The sequence below is a fragment of the Prosopis cineraria genome, unplaced genomic scaffold, assembly GCF_029017545.1.
Source record: "Prosopis cineraria cultivar Desert tree isolate PC_DT_omini unplaced genomic scaffold, ASM2901754v1 PC13, whole genome shotgun sequence".
NCBI lineage: Eukaryota > Viridiplantae > Streptophyta > Magnoliopsida > Fabales > Fabaceae > Prosopis > Prosopis cineraria.
The window spans coordinates 8,207,682-8,230,925 of record NW_026555344.1 but is presented as its reverse complement, the minus strand read 5'-3'; the positions used below and the strand labels follow the sequence as shown (position 1 = coordinate 8,230,925).

The 23,244-nt window shown below is 35.1% G+C and overlaps 1 protein-coding gene across 2 annotated transcripts; it reads right to left on the bottom strand.

The window, feature by feature from the left end:
• Positions 1–712: 712 nt before the first annotated feature.
• Positions 713–6,279, bottom strand: LOC129290581 (uncharacterized). Of its 2 annotated transcripts, none has more exons than XM_054927385.1 (7): positions 5,613–6,279; positions 4,651–4,958; positions 3,757–4,497; positions 3,261–3,389; positions 1,993–2,196; positions 1,284–1,484; positions 713–1,181 (listed from the first exon to the last, which is right to left on the bottom strand). In XM_054927385.1, the coding sequence occupies exons 1-7, from the start codon at positions 5,875–5,877 to the stop codon at positions 1,059–1,061; spliced, it is 1,971 nt and encodes a 656-aa protein (XP_054783360.1). In that variant the 5' UTR covers positions 5,878–6,279; the 3' UTR covers positions 713–1,058. The 2 variants fall into 2 exon arrangements, with proteins under 2 accessions (XP_054783360.1, XP_054783362.1); XM_054927387.1 differs by having other exon boundaries at positions 5,635–5,767.
• Positions 6,280–23,244: the final 16,965 nt, after the last annotated feature.

The window sequence follows — 23,244 nt, the reverse complement described above, 5'->3', positions numbered from 1 at the left end:
TGGTAATTAAAAGAGGATAATTAAATCCTAATTACCATGATAATGTGATTAAATGTGAATTGTTTTAGCAATGTCAAGATGGACATTAAATTTTTTTAATAAATCCTAATTTAAATTGTTTTGGTAGTCAAATCCTAATTTAAATATTTTATAATTTTTTATTGTAGTAAATACAATATTACAAATCAAAGATAAATACATTCTTTTAACATGCACTTTGTAAAAAAAAAAATATTTTTTCAAAAAAATTATTATATAAAAATTTCAAGTCTATTGTTGTTAGACTTAGGGTAAACTTAAGTAGTCAAGTTTTACAAATTATAAATTTTTTAATATTAAATATGTACCATCTAAATCAAATTTAACCTGTTTAAATTGGTAACCAAGTAAATTTATTAAAAAATTTATACTTTTATTTTAATAAATAAAAAATATTAAATATTAAATATTAAAATTGGAATTTAGTGTCCCTCAGCAGAGGGACAGTGGAGGATTCCCTCAGCACAGGAATCAGACTCAAAATGATAGTGTTCTTTACAAACTTTAAAATGTATATAAAAAAACTTAAAATATATGGGCTTACTTAAAACTTGAGACACAATTTTATATATAAAAAACTGTTTTAAAAAAAAAAGAAAAGAAAAAGACCAACCAGACACGCACCTTAAAGGGCCCAACTAAAAGTGGACAGCGGACAGAGTTCGGGAGTCAATTCAACAACAAAACCATGGTAATGATAAATTTACAGGTACTTGTTCTCTTGCCACTAGCTTTTAGTGAGAAATGAAATTTACAGGTCCAAATGAACACAAACATTCTAAACTAAGAAGAATAAGCGGAAAAAGAGAATGAAGATACAGGAGACAGCTGTAAAACTAGAGCACCAAAAATAAGAAAAAAAGCCTCAAGAGTAGAGATGCCTTTGGTCTCATTCTCTTGATGAGATATTGCTTAAAATTAACCCAATATCAGCAAGGGAAAAAGAAACTGGAAAGGACATCAATGCCCCTACAATAGGTTACAATACTATGAACATATTCAGAGAGAGAGAGAGGACCTTAATGGCCTTGTAAGTCAGATACAGACAAGAGTCTAGTGATGAAGGGTGTTATGGCTGCAAGTAAAGCCTTTGGACACTCCTCGTGTGGTAGGTGGCCACATCCAGATATTGCAACTAGCCTCTGCACCATAATTTGTAAGAGAAGCGTGAGGAGAAAGTACAATTCGTGATGCAGAAAATTATGCAAAATATATGAAGAGAATCGCATTGGTAGGAAGCGTACAGAATTTACGAGTTTTGAAGCCATAGCTTGACAAGATTTGAGAGGGACAAGGGAATCCTCAGCACCCGCAATGACCAAAACAGGCATGTCTTCTACAGATTGAAGTAAAGAGTCTGCATTTTTGGTTGAAAGTATGGTTTCGGATGACAATTTTCCAATCTCATGAAGAGCTTCGTCCCATCCTTCTACACATAATGGAGCCTGAAAACATAAAAAGAACAGTTGAATGTAACAAGATCCGTCACTTTTTTTCACCTAAAATGTGATGATTGGGCATGACAAATCCAGCACCCAAAATGAAAGATGAGATAGATTTACAGATCAACACCGATGAGCATACTGAATAATGGTTTACCAAGATAAGCAAATAAACTAAAATAAAACCAAAGGGACTTCAGAACTTTTGATCACACACTCACGGAAACTGCACAAGGAAAAAAGGATATTTGTGAAGCAAGGTGCATGTTCACAGTCACACCATGTTAAACTCCCTAAAGCAAAGCAGACAAGAAATGAATGCCATCAAATGGCAAGTGAGCTTAAGAAGTATCAGTTTGTTCACTTGTTGGAGCACAATGATTTTTTCTGCAGAACAAAAATTTTTCTGCCAAGTTTATTCCATGTGCTCATTACCTTTGCTGCTTGAAACCCAGAACAAAACAGAACTCCCTATTTACCTCAACATGAATAGATTGAAGTACAGAAATACCTTATAGAGAGTCAAAACTTCTGATGTTAGCTTGGTAGCATCATACCAAGCACGTCTATTCACCACTTGAGTGATTTCTGTTCTTAGAAGAGGACGAACCAAGTGCTTCTTTCCAAGTGAGGTATGGAGAAGGATCCTTGCAAAGGAAGGAACCACTTCTCTTGATAAGCTAACGTTTAGCAAAACAACCCCTTTAATGGTAACCTGAACGATATATCGAACAGATTTCAAGACTTCGCCCAATCTGAATAATAATCATTAACCAGAAAACCCGCAAACTCATAAAATTACATGTCCAATAGCAAGTGATGTTTTAATGCATACACAAATAATATACCATGCTACCTAACCATTAAGTACTCATTCTTCGTGGCATAATTTGTAATCAACATAGAAGGCATCTACATATATTTCTGCTAATCCAAATGCTACCTGAGCAGTATCATTTTTTTGTTTTTGGGGGTACAAGCTACCTGAGCAGTTTGCTAAAGGGAAACCAACCAAGTTTGCCTGATATTTTGAAGTCCGGTTGAGAACCAAAAGCCCAGATATACTAGTAAAATACAAACCATAAAACAGACTCAAGCCCATCCCTCGTGAATCCCTCTATTTTTCACTGATCGTGGCTTTTTCAATTATTTTAGACATAGCAGTATAGCACGTTAATTGACATGACAGTCCATGACCGGTCCATATAGTATAAAACTGAGGGAACAATAAGGAAGTGAGGGGCAGAGGGGACAAGGTTTACCCCAGGAAAGTGACAGGAAAGGCAAACGAAAGTGGCCCCAACTGAAAGCAACGAACTCTGAGAGAGAGTGGGTGGATGCTGGCGGGTTGGTTTTTACAGCGCAAGCACCGCGAAGAAGATAATTGGTGCCCTTAGCAGTGGCAGTGCATACATGGTATGCTAGTATTTTGGGTTCGGGGTAGGAGAGCTCCTGGCCGGGGTTTTGCTTTGCTTTGGGTCTGGTTTGCCGCTGTAACAGAAAGAAGGTTGGGTATATTCCTTGTTTTACTCTTCCCGTTTCATTGGAGGAGTCGCAACTTTCTTTTGGGATTAAAATATATATTGAGGTTCCAACAAAAACCGGGAAAGTTCAAAAATCAAATAAAATATCGACGAACATTTTACACTGTACAAGTAATTAGACGACTTTTCATCTAAATAAAATCTGGTTGCACAATGAGGCTAGCGAATTCATCAAGCTATCTATCATAGTCCTGGACTGCATATATAGCACAAAAAGCTAAGAAGAACCACATACGTTGGAGGAACTCATCGCTGACTGAACTTTTTGAGCAGCCTTCAGAGCAAGCAGCCCTCCATCATCGTGACCGATAAGCACTACTGAAGAAAAGCCAATCTCAGAACAGAGAGAGATAAGCAAGTCAACCTGGAAAAACATAAATCAAAAGGACGAAAAAAAATTCAGATAAAACTTACTTCGAAAGAAACTTTAAGTAAAAATAACCATACAAAACGGACTGATTGAGTATACAGAGGAAAAGAAAGAGAACCATCCTATGTTTTCTGCAACCTTTGACACCTAAATCACATGATTTCCTTTCTTACTCATCCCAAAAAGCCACTCTTAAGAACTAGGAAAAGAAATACGCAATAAATAAGGTCCAGGTATCAGAAGCCAAAAGGAGTGCTTCCCTTCAAAAAGGAAGCAGCATTCTCATCATACTCAATGACTGGAATCTCTGCTTAGCCTATGTCTTGCAATAAAATGAATACTAATCATAAGAAGTAATCACCTGACTTTCAAGCTTATAAGGATTAGGCAAATTTTTTTCCTCCCATTCTAACTGACGCAGCCTTGAAGTTAGCCCCCAACCAGGCCTGTCAAATGCAGCAACTGAGCATTTACATTGCCGAGCCAGAGAACCCATCACATGCCTCCAAGAGAAGACTCCCCCACCAAAACCATGCACCAAGACAATACCAAATTGGCCATTAGGCCCAATGCCGTCCTGATTTTGCTCCAAAGACATAGAATCCAATTTACTTGTCTCATCATCTTCATGAATCCCATCAAGACAAAAAGAATGGATATCTTCGGAAGGAACACAAGAATTCATAGGAGCATCCAAAAGAGGAGCATGTAGAGATGAGCCATGGAATTGAATGCTATAGCTCCTGTGGAGTAGTCTCTGCAATTTCGGAGACATACTTAGCAAATGCCTATTCAAGTTTTCTAAATCCCCAGACATTGATGAAGAGCTGCAACTAGAATTTGGTTCAACGAAGGATGCCGAGGACAAGGAATGTGGGGGAGAACTGGGAAAGCTTAGCTTGTAATGGAGAGTTAGCCCTTGGCATGTAATGAATAAGCTGTTCGAATCTGCAAGTAGACTGACTGGCAGTTCTTCGGCGTGAGCTGTCACATATGGTCTCCTCCTCGTCTCACTGTCACTTTTTGGCGTTCTTCCCCCAGAAGGAGTGGGAGAACGCGGGACCTTTTGATAGGTAGAAAAAACATGTTTGCATGAAAGGACCTACATAAATATAATGGACATAAATGAATTAGTTTTTGGCAAATCTCAGGAAATTTCTTTTACCGGCTACATACTATTAGAATCACTAAATTCTAAAGAACCCAAACTACAAAGAATCGATATACTAAGCACAAACAAGAGAAGAGAACTCACAGCTTCATGGTCAACTCGGTGAAGAAGGAGCTTTCTCCGAGCCCTGCATCTGGTTCTATAAGCAACCACAGTATGGCCAAGGGCCAACACGACTGACGATAGAAATAAGACTGGCATTCCCCATGACTTCTTCAAGTGGAGCCTCTGTTTGGAGCTGGGTGATGAAGTTTCCTCTTCAATTTGAGAATTTACAGTGAAAACACAGACTTTGACTGATAGAAGAACAACAGAGAGTAACGAACACAGAGTCACAGTTCCAAGGTATGGACCATGTGATAGAGCAGGGCCTTCACAAATGGTATAGACACCTGTGATGATTAAAGAATGATAAGCCGAATATGAGAAATGCACAAATCAACAAGAGGTGTGGATCCATCAGCACGTACAATTTCGAAGCTACGAAATAAGAAGTGAGAAAAGCAGCTTTCCTTCCCAAAGGTAGTAGAAAAATTTAAACCAACGAAGTGAAAGAAGATGCCGACCATTGAATAATCTCAGGAATTACTATACCCCTCATATCTTCCACCACATTGTGAATTAAAAAGAAATAAAGGATACAAAACGAGCCTCTCTGTAACTTCTGATCAACCGTAATTGTCTGATTTAATACTGAGGAGCTGAATATAAGTTTAATGATTGAGACTAGATAAGCTACATAAGATTAAGCTCTGATTTCATATCAAAAGACGTATGGTAACTCTTTATAGCGTTTTTTTTTTCATATGACGAAGAGCACACCATAAATGATTTCAGAGACTAATGTGGTAGCAAAAATTTTCTTATCAGAAAACCAATTAAGCAATATTCACTCCACCGCTTCACAAATGAAAAGAAAATCGATTCGTTTAATAAAATAGGATAATTTCACTGCGTGATTTCTTCAAGCACGCCAGAAAAAGAAAAATCATCATGCAGGTGAGAAGTGAACAAAAAACTCAGAGGAGATTGGAAGAGAATCGTACAGAGAATGATGAGGGATCTTACGACCGAAACGAGAGGAATATCTATCAAGGAGCTCTTGAAAGCGTATCGATGCCAATGCTCTTTGAAACCGCGGCAGCTGACACACGTAAAATTAGAGAGCAAGACACTGGGCACTAACACATCGACTACTGCCACGAGCACCGGCAACGACGTCACAAGCAACGACACCAGCATTGCCACCATGAAGAAAACCGTCCGAAAGAACCTGCGAGTCTTGTCGAAGCATTGTCCTCCTTTTGCCATGATCAACAAAACCAAACCGAATACGATCCGGCCACCCCCCAGCCCAATACCGTCCGCAACACGCACCCGAACGACGAGTGCTTATGCAATACAGGATAGTTCATACAACACCATCCTGTCCGTGACCAACCATAAATCTAGCATACAACAACACTACGTCCTCCGGTGGCGGCTCATCGGCCATTTTCCGGTGACGGTGGAGAAGAAGAATTGAAAGTCGAATGGTGGCGGAGTGATTGCTGAGGAGAGAAGACAAAGGACAATGCAGATGAGGAGGGAGAGCTAGGGTTACAGTGATAATGGTGAGAATGGAAAACCAAGAGAGAGTCTTGAAGGATCGAAGCTCGTGTGAATTGCCAGCCTCGTTCTCGCATTCTCCTCCGTCTTCTCCTCTCGCGTAGGTTACTGGTATTTATATTTCGTATTCTTGTTGGGGGTACATTATTATTAAGATGATAATAATAATATTAACATCACGCTTGGGTGGCATCGAGAGAGAAAATCCAATGAATAAAATAGAATTATGAAGGGAGCTGTCAGCTGATAGGCCATTCTTGTGGATTGACGAATTCAGCCTTACCAATGGCGCTATCTCATTTCGAGATTCCTTCCACCGATTTGTCCCCATCATCATTTTAAAAGCCAAAACTAGAGCAAACCCAAAAGCCTTGATTCTCTTATTTTGGTTAGTTTTTTAATCCTGGTTGCTGTTTACAATTTATCTGGTTCAGAATCAGGTTTTAAAGTTTTGCCAATATTTTTTAAATTTAAGTCTTTTATTAGGGAAGAAAATATGAACCAAGGACTACTTGTAATATATTTATATCATTTAATGACTAATAAATTTTAAAATTTCACTACAATCTCATAATTCTTGATTGATATTAATTTTTTAAGTAAAATAATCAAATTGTACCTAATATATAAAATAATAATAAAAATGATTCCCATTGTTGCCGTAGCTACAAGCCATTGGAGATTGGTGAGTTCATCGATGGCTTGTCATCGGAGCTGGTGACACTTTTATTTTTTAATTGGCAAAGATGGCCAGAACTATAACAATGTGTTGTTAATTCTAAAAGCTTGATGGCCAAGCCCAATTAATATTATGTAGCAAAAAAATGTAGTAATCAAGTTTTTAAATCATTTTTATATCATAATATAATGGTGTGTTGTTAATTTTAAAATTACACTTATTATTTTACCAATGTTATATGTTAATCTGACATGGCCAATTGCAAATTGAAAGTTTTAAAACTTCATAATTTTTACTTCTTAAAGTTTAAAAGTATTAGTTTTAATCACGAAATAATTATTGTCAAAACACGAATGAATGTTTATTGATAAATAACTAACATTTGTATAATTAAGCTCATTCTATAAACTTTTTGTTAAAACCTAAATGAACTAATGAAGTTGCTGTTAGCAATGAAAGAGCCTTACTGATGAGTTGTTAATGGAAGAGCCTTACCCATGAATTATTGATGAATGACTGACACTTGTATGATTAACAGATAGGATAGGGTTGGCTTAATTGTACGAATATTAGCTATTCATTAACAAGCATTCATTCAGGCTTTTAACAATAACTCATTTGAAATGAACAATTTATTTGGGTTTTAACAAAAAGTTGATACAATGGGTTTAATTATACAAATGCTAATAATTCATTAACAAGTATTCATTCGTATTTTAACTTTTAACAACAATCATTTTGTAATCAACAACAATATATTTGGACTTTAACAAATAAAATGCATGAAATTTTGAAGTTCTCAAACTATAATTGACCATGCCAAATTAATAAATAATATTAGTAAAATAATAAGTGTTGTTTTAAAATTAACCACATGCAATTATATTATAACAAGGAGGTGTTCTTATAAACTTGTTTACCCCAAACTTGTTTACACACACATTGCTACAAATGGCTACCAAGCTTTTTAGATGATTAAAGTTTATGAAATCAAACCCCTTTTTAACCACCCTTGGCAATTAAAAAAAAAAGTGTCTCCAATGGTCAGGGCTTCAACTATGATCTAGTGGCTAACGTTGGTAATAGTGGGAGTGACTTTTTTTTTATTTTATATTTTACGATCAATTAGATCATTTTACATAAAAAAATTAATATCAAACAAAGATCAAGAGACTGTAATGAAATTTTAAAATTTATTAATTTTTTACTGTATAGACATGCTACAGTCCTTTATTGATATTTTTTCATTTTATTATCATAATAATATCCATCATGAAGGACCGAAAATAAATATCTAAAACATCAGATTAAAATGTCCATTGTGCCCCTTTAGCTTTGGGATGTTTTATGTGCTGTCATAATTTCGATTCATGTTTCCCTTTCAATAATTTAAAAAAAAAGGTCTATCGTGTTGTCACACTCTAGTGAAAAATTAAGTGTAAGCACATTGATGAAACGTTCACAAGATTTAATATATGCTTGGAATTGATCTAATCTATTTACATTCTTGGTCAGAATTGTGATTTCTTTGTTTGTTTTTCTCCTTTTTGAGTGTGATGAGAATCTTTTGTTGATCCTAGCTAGATAGTTTTTGGACGATTTTTACTATGGTCGTGTTTTCATAAAACTTATAATAATTGCCTATAATTAGTTATTTTAATGAGAATGTGATTTGTTTTTTTTTTTTACAAAAAAGAGATTTTGAATTTGAACATGATGTTAGAATCTCTATTTCATTATTTGTGTGCGTGGATGTGTGAATTTTCATTCTCATGAGATATAACTAAGTTAATGGTTCATATTATAAAAAAAAAATTTTTAAGGGTAACATTAAAAAAATGAATACTCCATTTGATCATATTTATAAATTATTTTTGGCATTTTTATTAGAATTAAGAAAAATTTTAAACTTCATTAACTTTATTTAAAAATTCAATAAATCTCCAACTTTACCGCTATTATATATATCTACTTTAAAATAAAATATTATAACATTTAACAAACTTTCCAACATTTAATAGGGGCAACATGATAAAAATAAATATAACAATAATTGAGATATTTTATAAATAAAATTAAAATAAATATTCTCTTTATCCTATAAATAATATTAAAGGGGTATTAATTATAAACGAACAAAAAATGACAGCAATTATATTTTATGTATGCATCTTCAAGCAAAATAAAATGATAAAAATATTTTTATTATATTAAAAACAAAATCACAAATTCATGTCACTGGTTGAAAAAATGGGTTGGTATCTCCCCACAACGTATGGAGTGGAGTCTCACCTGTTTTTTTACCCTTCATTTTTTTCAACTTTGACTATTTAAATTATTTTATTAAATAATTTTTTATTATAAAATTAACGAATGATGATAATTTAAAAATGTAAAAATATAGGGGAAAAAAAAATGGAGACACTCCATCCCCGAGGATGTAACGGTTACCAACATTGAATCCAAATTTAAAAATAAAAAGAAATGCTGGGTCCCATATTAGTTGGAGCAACCCTCACTGCGACCTTTTACCATCATTAGCTTTACCTTTTCCTCTTAAGTCGTAACCACCATTATTCATTCTATAATTAATAAAAAATTTCACAAACGGACTTTAAATCTACAACTCAAACTAATTAAAAGGACTTAAAATAATTTTACTTACAAGTAATAAAAATTCTTGAAAGAAACAAGTTTTAGGAGACGACTTCTCTACACTATTGTAACCAAAATACTACAAATCTCTACTATAAGATGAATTATTTTATCTTAGTAGATCATTCAATGTCATTTTTTCTCCACGTGTGTAATAAATTATTGAAAAGATTATAATTTTGAAATCTGAATCTGATTGAAATGTAAACTATTAAAGTAGTAGTATCTTAATTACTTTAATAAAATATTATGTTTATCACTCATTCCCTTGGGATGATGGATTAAGTTTTTAGTAAATTCAAAGAAAAAATTAAAACATGGGGGGGGGGGGAGTGTTTGAATTTCCCAATACGTTGACTTAAATTGACAGGAATTCTGACAAGAAAGGCACGCTTTCATGTGAGATTGATTTTGTTCTCAGGTTCTACGATGCGGATCACGTGCTTCCCTTTGCCTACTTTTTCTCTTCTTCTACTCTATCAAGAAACTTCAAGTCTTTAGGCAGAGGCAGCATATGTTTAAAGAGCACACGAAAATAAAATAGATTAGACTTACTTTATGTGTACCTTTACCAGTCACGACCGTTTCTCATTAGGGAGGCAAAAAAATAAGAAACCCTTATTTGAAGAGTGAGAGGAGACTACGGGGGGAAAAGGAAAGAACAGGGAGAGACACGAAGAAGACAATTGGAGAAGGAGAAGAGAAGAGGTTAGGGAAATGGTGGGAATGCCTACAGTATAACATCGCACAAAGACCAAATACAACCTAACTTAGCTCTCTATTTTTTTTTTTTTAGTTACCCATAAGTATCCTCCAATGGAGATAATTTTATTTGAATTATTGTTATGCATTAAATGTAGGCATATCTTTTAAAGAGAATTTGAAACATTGTTTACTACATTGCGAGGCGAGGACATGGTCTTAATATAGATACTTAAATTCTATAATTTTTCCCACTCAAATACTAGTACTAATGATACTTGTTAGCTACGTCTGTGGAATTGAAGAAAACATCTTTTTCCCCTAATTTTTTGTATAGATTTTTGTAAACCACTACTTTCTTTTTTTTTTTCAGCAAAATTTAAACCACTACTTTCTAAAAAAAAAATTGACTGCGTTAATTTGAAAATAACTTGAAATTTAAACTTTATTTAAAATAATCTTTTTGAAAACATGTCTTTTTTTTGTTGTTCATAAATATCTTTTTATTGAAGATAATATTTTTTGAGATATGATCGAATACTAAGCATAGGCTTTTCTCTTACTAAGAACTTTTATTTGAAATATGACCGAATATTGAATTAATTTTTTTCACTAAACTCCTGCTAGTTTGAAAACATGTCTTTTATTTATTTAGTACACGTTTTGTCCTTTGGCGTTTCCCTCCTTCCTCATACACTCACATCAATATATTTCTGTTTCTTTTTTTCTTTTTACTTTTCTATTTTTTTTTTCCAAACTCACTCGCCCATGTGAGTGCAAGAGGGAGACTGGGAGGGAAGCACAAGGTGTTGGAATATTATTTATGAATTAGCATTAATTAATAAGCTCAATAAATTGGTCCTTATGATCTTGTGTGGACCGTGATAGGTGGACCACACAAGTGAGCCCAATGGGCAGAGGCCCAACCCACAACCCAGTAGCCGTCAGTTATTTCCTATCTCTTAACTGACTGGGTCAGAGATAATAGATAATATAATTATTTAATTATTTAATAAGGCGGTTACCGATCTGATCTATATAAGACGATCAGTCGTAACCACAAAACACACGACTCATTTTCTTCTACTTTCATTATCTCTGAACTCTCTGAAGGCTCTGGGGACTTGAGGGTTGTGTACCTGCCTGCACTCGAGGTAATCGAGATTTCTCTAGCACTCATGGATTCTTCAGGTACGCATGAATTACTTTATTTTATCATGTTATTATTATATATGTGAATTGAGATATACAGATTCAACACGTGGCATCAGAGCCTTGTAACGACTTTTAAATTTATATATCTCAATTCCCTTTACGTATTTTTTTTTTTGATATATTGAAAAGATTCATGCTCATGTTGATAATTTTCTTGTATCCATGTTATTGAAAATGAGAATGAATATGAGATTAACATATACTCATATCTCACATTATACTCAAGAGAGTGTTGGAAACAAATATAAAATTTATTATTTTATATTTTTATTTTTTATTATTATTCTTTTTTTCTTTGTTCTATCCTTCCCCTGCATCTTCTCCGCGTTCGCTGGCCGAGACAGTGTCTCGGCATTCTCTTTGTTGTCGTCGGGAAACAGCGACCGTCTTCCCGTTCTGCAACCGCCGCCGGGGACATCCCCACCCTTTGCCGTTCTGATGACGGCATCGTTCTGGATTCTTCAGCTCGCGGCTTTTGGAAGACACAAAAAGGGGTTTCAGCTCGCGTCTGCGTCCATGGTCCTCCAGCACCGGCGCTTATGGTTCCGACAGTGTCTCCGTCGTCTCTCACGCCTGCGCTGCTCACCTGGTTGCCGGCGTAGGTCTCTACGCTGTTGTGGTTCTCGGCACCTGAAGAACGAAGGAGGCTTGGGAGACGGGTCAGAGAAGCGGATCCTGGGTCTTAGGGATCCGCCTTCTCTATCTCATGGGCCCAGACGTCCTTTTTTTTTTTGGGGCCTTGTGTCCCAAATAATTTTTTTTAAAAAAAAAAATTTGATAATTGCATTTCAGCCCTAGTTTTTTAAATTACCTCCTTTGGCCCATAATTCCTTAGATTTACGAATTAGCCCCACTATATTTCTATAAATTACAGTTTAGTCCCTTAACTTTCAGAATTGCAATTTTGACCCAAATCTCTTCCTCAATTACTTATTTGCCCCTGATTACCTTTCAAAATTTCACTTAAGTCCTGGATTCGTTTCCTAATTCCTAAAAGATCCTAAGGACTTTTAAAATAATTTTGTTTTGTCCTAAAGTCATAAAATTTGTGACTTTATGAATTATTGATGATGCTTAGGATCTTGTAGCATGGATAATGGACATACCCCATAGGTGTGACATTATTAATGTGATTTTGATGGTTGGCTTTAAGAATAGGCTAATAGCACTCATTTAATGTATTAGACATTTATTGTACCCTATAGGTATGGAAATGTTTAATGCATTATTTTGTATGGACTTTTGTGTGAGCTAAATCTTTATGGTATATGAGACTTCTTGGTGCATGGTTATAGTTGCATAATTGATAATCGCTTGTTGGGAATTCTGTTTTATAATTATGTTGTGCACGCATAATTAATATTTCCCATTTTCTGTTTTGCGATTTCAGTTTCTGCTTTTACGCAACTATCCTTTGTGAAGGCTCTTAATGGGACTAACTATGATGACTGGAAAGAGTCCCTCAATATGTATCTGACCATTTCTGAGAAAGATTTAGCTCTGAGAGAGCCCAAGCCTGCGGATCTCTCTTCCGAGTCCAGTGCTTCTGAAATAGCCTTCCATAAACAATGGAGTGAGTCCAACCGGATCTGTCTAGCGATCATCAAGTACACAATTGAAAAGGGAATTAGGGACAGCATTCCTGAAAATGATACTGCAGTGGAGTACTTAAAAGCTATTGGTAACAAATAGAAGAAGCTTGACAAGACTCAAAAGAACTACTATCTGTCACTTCTTGACAATACTCGATACGACGGAGTTTCTGGTGTCAGGGAGCACATTCTGAAGCTTGTTCATTACTATAACAAGCTTAAGTCATATGGGATTGATTTGGGTGAAAGCACCTTGGTTTACCGTGTTCTTCAATCACTGCCATCAGAGTACGCATTCTTGAGGACTTCATACAACTCACAAGAAGCTGAATGGTCTGTTGACCAGATGATATCGATAGTCACTCAAGAAGAGGAAGCTATAAAGAAGAATTCCTCTCACTCAATAAACTATGTTTCCCATGGCTCTAGCAGCAAATCTGGAGGGTCACATAAGAAAAAGGGGAAGAAGCATGATGCCCCAAAGCCTAATAATCCAACCTTTAAGAAGGATGGTGATAAGAGTGAGAAGTCGAGGAAGAAACCCTTTAAAGGGTTATGCAATTATTGCAAGAAACCGGGTCACATTAAAGCTAATTGCTTCAAATTGAAGAACAAACAAGAAAGTGAAGGTACAACTCTTCAAACTGCCCCTTTAGCTCTAGTTTGTTTTGAATCTAACACCATTGAAACCTCCTTTGACTCATGGTGGCTGGATTCTGGTGCCACTGTACATATTGTGAATTCTCCACAGGGGCTAAGAAACCAGAAGGTTCCAAGTGAGGCACAGAGTTCAGTCTTTGGCATAGCAGGGAGCAAGGCATCGGTTGAATGCATTGGAACTATTTCTTTGTATTTAAATTCTGGTCATATTTTACATTTGAACAATGTTGTTTATGTACCTTCTGCGAAGAGGAATTTAATTTCAACTTCTGCATTGGATATTTGTGGCTATTCTTTCTTCCAAGGAAATAGGAAAATTGACATTTGTTTTGATTCCATTAATGTTGGTGTTGCTTCCTTGATATATGGTTTATATCGATTGAATGATTGGTCACTTGAACTTTCTAATCTTCATGTCAATGCTGCTGTTGGGCATAAACGTCAAAGGCCCAATGATAATTCCTCTATGTTATGGCATCATCGATTGGGTCATATCTCTAGAGAGAGATTGGAACGCATGATCAAGCAAGGCGTCTTACGAGACCTTGATTTCTCAGATTTTGAGACTTGTGTTGACTGTATAAAAGGAAAATTCCCTGCTAGAGCTAGAACCAAAGGGGCAAAGAGGTCTGAAAATACTTTAGACCTAATCCATACTGATATCTGTGGACCTATCACGCCTCCGGCTATGGGTGGTTTCAGATATTTCATCACCTTCACGGATGATTACTCTCGTCATGGATGGATTGAACTCTTGCGTGAAAAGGGCGAGTCCCTTAATGCATTCAAGACCTTTAAAGCAGCAGTCGAATTGAAATCTGGCAAGTTGATCAAGTGTGTGAGATCTGATAGAGGAGGAGAATTTTATGGGAGATATACTGAGATTGGTAGGAACCCTGGGCCATTTGCTTTGTACCTTCAAGAGCATGGCATTGAAGCTCAGTATACTATGCCTGGCACCCCGCAGCAAAATGAGGTTGCAGAAAGGCGAAATCGTACTCTCATGGATATGGTTAGGAGCATGATCAGTCACTCCTCACTGCCGGAATTCTTGTGGGGTGATGCACTTAAAACTGCTGTTTATATTTTGAATCAAGTTCCTAGCAAGTCAGTTCCAAAGACTCCATATGAGTTGTATTTTAGAAAGACTCCTGCGCTGAAACATATGCGAGTTTGGGGTTGTAAAGCACAGGTAAAACCTTACAATCCACAACAGATGAAGCTTGATGCTAAAACTGTTGATGGTTTCTTTATTAGCTATTGCATCGGATCTCGTGGGTACAGATTCTATTGTCCAAATCACACTACTAGGGTAATTGAATCTGACCGAGCTTATTTCTTTGAAGATGCCTTAGACAATGGGAGCTCTGTGCCTAGGCACATTACCTTGTATGATGAAAGTAGTATTTTGCCTATGCCTATCTTGACAACTCCTCATGTTGACAGAAATAATGCCGTGGATCAGAATGAAGCTCAAGATGAACCACCTTTAGAGGGTGATAGGGACATGATTGTTGAACCGAGACGGTCCCAAAGGGTTCGCAGGTCTGCTATTCCAGATGATTACATGGTATATTTGCAGGAATTTGATTCAGATGCTATTGATAGCTATTTCTAGCTCAAATTCTTCTGAATGGTTGGAGGCTATGAGTGAAGAAATTGCCTCTATATACCGCAATCACGTATGGGAACTTGTAGAGCTACCAAAGGGGTTTAAACCGGTGGGTTGCAAGTGGGTCTTTAAAACAAAACGAGGAACTAGGGGTGAAATTGATAGATATAAAGCCAAACTTGTAGCTAAAGGCTACAACCAGAAAGAAGGTATTAATTACACAGAAACCTTCTCTCCGGTATCCACCAAAGATGCTTTTAGAGTGGTAATGGCTTTAGTTGCACAGCTTGATCTTAATCTTCACCAGATGGATGTCAAGACTGCGTTCTTGAATGGCGTTTTGTATGAAGAAGTCTACATGACACAACCTGATGGTTTTGTTGAATTCGGTAAAGAACATCTAGTGTGCAGATTAAAAAGATCCATCTATGGGCTAAAACAAGCCTCTAGGCAGTGGTATTTGAAATTTGATGAAGTTATCACCTCTCTCAGTTTTGTTGAGAATGTCTCAGATCAGTGCATCTATCAAAAGTTTGATGGGAACAATTTTGCCATTCTTGTTCTCTATGTTGATGATATCTTATTAGCCAGCAATTCAATAAATTTCCTCAATGAGATAAAGCACCTATTGTCTTGCCATTTTGACATGAAGGATATGGGTGAAGCCTCCTTTGTTCTTAGGATACAAATTCATCGTGATAGATCTCGTGGTATTCTTGGTTTATCACAGGCCACTTACATTGAGCGGGTACTTAAGAGATTCAAAATGGATTCATGTTCTCCTTCACCTGCTCCTGTACAGAAAGGTGAGCTGTTGTCAAAGTCACAGTGTCCCAAGGATGATAAGAAAAGGGCTGAAATAAGAAAGATACCATACGCTTCCGCTGTTGGCAGCCTTATGTATGTTCAAGTGTGTACTCGACCAGATATAGCCTTTGCCATTGGAGTGTTGGGTCGATACTTAAATGATCCAGGTCTGGATCATTGGAAGGCTGCTAAGAAAGTTATGAGGTATCTTCAAGGTACAAAGGATCATATGTTGACTTACAGAAGGTCAAATTCTCTTGAGGTTGTTGGGTATTCTGATTATGACTTTAAGGGATCAGAAGATCTTGAGATTGTTGGCTTTTCAGATTCAGACTTTGCCTCTTGTCTGGATGATCGTAGATCCATGACTGGCTATATTTTCATGTTGTCCGGAGGAGCTCTCTCTTGGAAGAGTGTGAAACAGACACTTACGGCAGTTTCATCTATGGAAGCTGAGTATATTGCTTGCTTTGAGACTACACGTCACGCTATATGGCTGAGGAAGTTGATATCTGGCATGCACCTAGTTGAGTCAATATCACGTCCTCTAACCATTTATTGTGATAACAAATCTGCAGTATACTATGCTAACAATCACAGAAATTCCAGTCGTACAAAGCATTTTGATATCAAACTTATGTTTGTGAAAGAGAAAATTGCTGAGTCTCAAACCCGTGTGGTACACATTCCTGGCACGCAGATGCTTGCAGATCCGCTGACTAAGGGCTTACCTGTAGAAGTTTTTCAAAATCATGTAACTTGTATGGGTATTATGAATTCCTTTGATGCCCTAGTTTAGTGGGAGTTTGAGAACCTTCCTTGTTGTAATTTCTCTTTAGGCTTTGTTTTCTTCTGTGAGTTATATTCAGTTCAGTTAGATACGTCTATATCATTTGTATCCCTATAGGATTCAATGATTCTGTTGTGGTACGCTATGCATGTCACTTGTTTCCCCATAGGAATCAGTGATTTATGTTGTTATCTTACTAAGCTGTATTTGAAATAAAATTTCATGTTTTACTCAGATTATGAGATATTATAATCACTTGTTTCCCCATAGGATTCAGTGATTTTGTGGAGTTTCATTTTCTGAATTTTGTTTGTGGCTTGTTTATACAACTTGCTTAATTAATGCAATCCAAGTGGGAGATTGTTGGAATATTATTTATGAATTAGCATTAATTAATAAGCCCAATAAATTGGTCCTTATGATCTTGTGTGGACCGTGATAGGTGGACCACACAAGTGAGCCCAATGGGCAGAGGCCCAACCCACAACCCAGTAGCCGTCAGTTATTTCCTATCTCTTAACTGACTGGGTCAGAGATAATAGATAATATAATTATTTAATTATTTAATAAGGCGGTTACCGATCTGATCTATATAAGACGATCAGTCGTAATCACAAAACACACGACTCATTTTCTTCTACTTTCATTATCTCTGAACTCTCTGAAGGCTCTGGGGACTTGAGGGTTGTGTACCTGCCTGCACTCGAGGTAATCGAGATTTCTCTAGCACTCATGGATTCTTCAGGTACGCATGAATTACTTTATTTTATCATGTTATTATTATATATGTGAATTGAGATATACAGATTCAACACAAGGAAGTAAACTCAATCCCTTTTATTACCAATCACCACACTGCCACTATTCATCACTAGTCCTTGCCACCTTCTACCACCTCATTGTTAGTTCATGGGCATCGTTAATCATCACCACTAGCCACCTTTGGCTATCACTACTTACCACCCACCACCATCGACAAATGGTGATAGTCTATAGTAATTAATAATGAATAGTAGTGATTAAAGCAATGAGTGGTGGTTTGTCGGTGATGGTTAAAAGTGGTTAGCTAGAGACGACCAATAATGATGCATGAGTAATAATAGATGATGACTAATTGTGGTAGCTAATTGCGATATGGGATGCCCTTTGACCATTAGAGGATGCTAGTAACAATTGGCACTGGCAGAGGTAGGTTTATGGGGGCAAATGCACCACCTCAGATTTTGAAACCTATGTATGTGTGGATATTAATCCTCATCTCATGCCCTCACTTCTCCTTTAATGTGCACCCTCCCTTAAACAGTTTCAATATTAAATAATATATAGCCATTATTTAAATTAGTAATACTGACTTGTTCTTTCTTTTCATCCACCAACATTTGAATATTGTTATTTTAGATCTCAATACTAACTTGTTCAACTTTTATGCAATATATGTATTTAAAATATAAGAGAAAATTTTTATTGTGAAAGTAATAATATTCATCTAAAATTTATGCATGAAAACTTTTATTTTCCTGACATGACATATTAATCTTCAATCATAATAAATTGCGATTAATATAAAATATTTATTATATAATACCTTCTAAATTATAAGTCATATGTGTGTGTACAATTTTTATATAATTATTTATTCTAAAAAAATATATTGCACCCCTGATCTTGGATCCTAGCTCTGTCATTGGCAGTTGGGGTGGTGGCGAGCGATGATGAGTGTTTATCATAGCTGTTGATGATGATAACTTCTAATGAATAAATGTAGTGCATTTATAAAAAAAATGGAAAAGAAAATAACTCTAAGATATTTTAATTTCTTAAAATAAAAAATATATATAAATTGATAGCTTTTAAATTCAAAACATCGCCATTGAAATTTTTATTTTTTGAAAATCGAAAGAATTTTTGAAAACAAAAATCACACATACGCTTGGTTTTTTTAACTATATATATCCTTCAGTGTTCTACACACAAACTATCAATTCATAGAGATGATATAAACATGCACGCTCTTGCTTGCTGCTGCAAAAAGTCAAGAATCTCTTTCCTCTTGTCTTCTTTCTCATACATCATAGTGCAAAGAAGATTCTCGTGTATATATATATATAATGAAAACATGGGAATCTCTGCCGCTATGACTCTTCTGTTAATTTGCTTTTTAATATCCAGGCTGACAACGTAAACATACTGTGGAGCAATCATACAAACTTTTAATGTAAGCACAGCAAACATGTATGACAGAGACTCTTAGCAGATTATTTATTGAGTTTCTCATTGAAGGAGCCCTTCTGGTTTCCTCAAAGCGTGTTTCAAACCAGCTGCTAGCAGATAAGATCATTGTGCAAGACATTTTCTGTTGAACTATTGTGTGTGTGTGCGTGTGTGTTTGCATGGCTCAATGATTCTGTTGATCACATTGGGCCAATATTCTGATTTCCAGTGTCCATCCAAAGTGAAATGGTCAGGCTGATATGACAACTCAAGGCAAACTGACACATATAGAGAGAGGGAGTGATACAGTAAATAAAATATGAAGGAGGAGGCCAAGTGAATGTAAAGGAAGACGAGGGAATTTCTGGTTTGTGTCAGATCAAGGAGGAGCTAGCTTCATTTTCAACTGTGGCGTATTCTTTAATATTGGCACTCACAATGCTCAAAAGTTACGTTGCAGGCTAAAAATTGGTTTTTAAAATTATTTTAACGTCAACATCTGTAATCAGTAATGTGTTTTATTCTTTGTCACACTCTCCCAACAAGATACTTTAAACTTATACCCTTGTTTTATTCATTCACTACTGTATTAGATTTACTTTAGGCACTGCCCTGCCACGCACGCTTTCTCCAACTAAAGTATCAACATTGTTAACTTATATCTCAATCTCTACATAATAGATCGTAAATGTTATTAATCAGTCGAAATAAAAGAGGATAAGCAAACGATGAGACAATTCTTTAAATGATTATACATTTATAAATATATTGTTACTGTATGTGATCTGATTTCATTGGCCTTTTTTTAAGGTATTAAGGGAGGTCTTTTTTTTTTTTTTTGTTTTGCTTATGCAAATAGTAACCTAGGTCTCTGCCCCACGAGGAAATTCAACTGGAAGTCAGACAAAATCCGTATCAAATGTACATTGCAGGACCATTTTGAGTGGCAATCTTTACTATCACAAGTTTTAATGTTAGTTATAATTTCAAAACTTGAATTTGAGATTGCTAGTTAAACTGTAATAAGCAACCTCTTGCCAATTGACTTTGGCAGTTTGGTGGACGAGCGAGGTAACTTTGTGTCTGATATGAAACGATAAATAGCGACTATCAGTTGGGGACACACACAATAATTATAACATGTTGTAAGCCTCGTTGTTATTGTTGTCTTCTTCATTTCCCATCTTTCCAATAAAGCTGCATCATATCCAGAGCCAACTGTATATGTAAAAAGCTGACCAGTTCGTTATCTTTGATAATGTAAACAACAAAGTTAAGTAAATTGTATCTACTCATGTTTCTGTCACATTAAAATATGCTAAACCACTCCTGCAAGTATGTGTCGATACATACATATATATATATATATATATATATATTCCAATCCCTAGTACTTTTAAAAAAGAAAAATAAAAGAAGTGATTTAAAAAAAAATATTTATGTGATGAAATGAAATGGTGGAGGAAGAAGATGACAAAGTTGAAGCATGTCAATATTGGCTGGATAATGTCCAATTATATGCCAGAGACAGCAAAGAAAGAAGACAATGCCTAATGATAGCTTTTCATGAAATTATTATTTTAATTCTAGTTTAATCCGCCATATCTTTTGTCCTGTAAAGACCATGCCACTATCTCTAGTACTAATATTTTATTGAACGTCCTTGTTACAGTTAATTTATATTTTTCTAATTTAATGGGTTTAATATTTTAGACGGGTCACATTTAATGAGTTACAGTAGTAGGTAATATGCCATCAACTATACTGATTTTTTAGGCATTGCACCAAATATATGTTTTTGTTGTTAGATTTATTAATTATTTAGTTAACATGATAGGGGTTAGTGTTGACTGTTGAATGCTTTTGAGAGCACTCAAGATTAAATAATCCTTCTAGAGAAATAAAACCTTAAATCTATTAAAATCCAGACACTCAGATCAAAGGGTTGATGAGACTGAAGTAAGTTTGTAAGTATGGCTAATCACACGAGAATCTTTTCCCACGGGGAAATGACATTTAAGTTTCTTTGTTTTTTTTTTTTTACCAACGACATTTAAGTTTCAAAACAATGAATTGATAATAGTTAGGAATTTAAAAAAAAAATAAATTGTAAATATAAATTCAAACATTTACAAATAAAAGTTCAAATTAAAAACTGAGAATTACATTTGAAATATAAATATATTACATGTAATTAATATTCATGAATTTATAATTATTTAAATTAATATTTTCAAATTATTTTCTGGAAAATCTGTCGAGAATCTACCATCATAAATTCAATCATTTGAACCTGACTCCCTGCCATTCTTCCCTCCCCGTTTTAGTGGCAGGCTTACATTATCCATTTCTTTAGGGTTTTTTTTTGTCAAATGCAGGCTTCCGTACAAACCATGGCCCAGAATTAATAAGGCCCATTAAGCCCAAAATTTCTGGGTCAAGCACCCACATATCAACTCAGATTTGTACCTTTTGTTTTTGAAATATCAACTCAGTCCCTTAAGCACTGCCCAAAATCTATACAGTAGGCTCACACATACCATGCACTATGGGTTTTTTAAATTAAAAAAAATAGGTGAAAGTCTCATAAAGTATACAATTAATAGATAAGTTGCATTGTTTAGTGTAATGTTTTAAAAATCAAACTAGACATTGAGCTAAAAAGATCAACAGGTCATGAGTTTTATAGTTTAAACGGTTAGATTGGTAGTTAAACTAGTGACATAATAACTTAATAAAGTAATATATGTGTGTTAAAAATATATAATTTTTTTTATGTAAATTATATATTCATTTAACAAGTGACAATAGATAACTAACAAGTATTGTTAAGAAATTAACAAGTAAAGTTATGTAATTAATAAGTAATTTAGTTGCTTTTTCAAAATTATGGTTAAACAAGCCTTGTTGTAGTATGAACAAGTCAAGCTATGCAATTAATAAGTATTGTTGCGTAATTAACAAGTAAAGTTACATGATTAACAAGTAATGCAGTTCAGTTAAAGGAGTTATGGACTTGATAGGTAAAGTCAATTAATTAATAAGTCCTATTAAGGTATTAATAACGACAGTTACTTGATTAACAAGTAATGTAACTCTGTTGTGGGAGTCATAGACTTAACAAGGAGAGTTAAGTAATTGACAAGTCCTGTTAAGATATTAACAAGTATAATTACGTGATTAAAAAGTAATTTATTTCTGTTATAGGAGTCATGGATTAATAAGGAGAGTTAAGTAATTAACAAGTCCTTTTAAGGTATTAACAAGTAAAGTCACGCAATTAACAAGTAAGTAAAAATCAAGTGATTTGAAAATAAAATTTATTTTATATATATATATATATATATATAAAATTTTATGCATTATATGATTGAATGAGTTGAGTGGCTTAGAACTCTAAAATCTTTTGGTGAATCAAAAGATCTTGAGTTTTACACCTACCTTGGCCACCTTTGAAGAAATTAATTTTCTAATCATCGCTGATGGTGGTCTAACTAGCAGTGGAAACTTCGACGATGGAGGTCCAATGGTTACCGTCATTAACGAAGCTCCGGTCACTGATGATGGTGTCTGGTGGTTTTCTTCTTCTTTTTTTTTTTATGTTTGAACTAAAGGTATTTTGATTTTTTTTACTTTCAACTTATTTTCATTTTAATCCCATAAAACTGAACTTGATATTTTTAAATTTTTTGAGAGTTACTTGAAAATAAGTTATTTCTGTGGTCCTTAAATAAAATTTTCTCTTTATAAAAAGGGGGGAAAAAATAATCCGCAGCCCATAAAAAGACAAAGGCCACCTACCCAACTTGTGGGACCCTGGCGACCGAAGATCGCAACTGAAAATGGCTTTAAGCCGCAGGTGGCCCCTTCTTTCCCACATTTTCATTGGGGAAAAAAGTATTTATTAATAAAAAAGTCTGTTATTTATTTATAAAATAGTAATTTTATTCCATCCTATCTCGTACTATACAACAACACAAAACGCACATTCATGCTGTTCCACTGGGCAGCATTGCCTGGCACCAACAGGTCCACTTTCAACTGCTCATTGTTTCTCACTCTGAGATGTTGACAGAACCAGCCCCTCTGTAACATAATTTTAAATTCTCGCACTTCATTTATGATTATTATTGATTTTTATACTTTT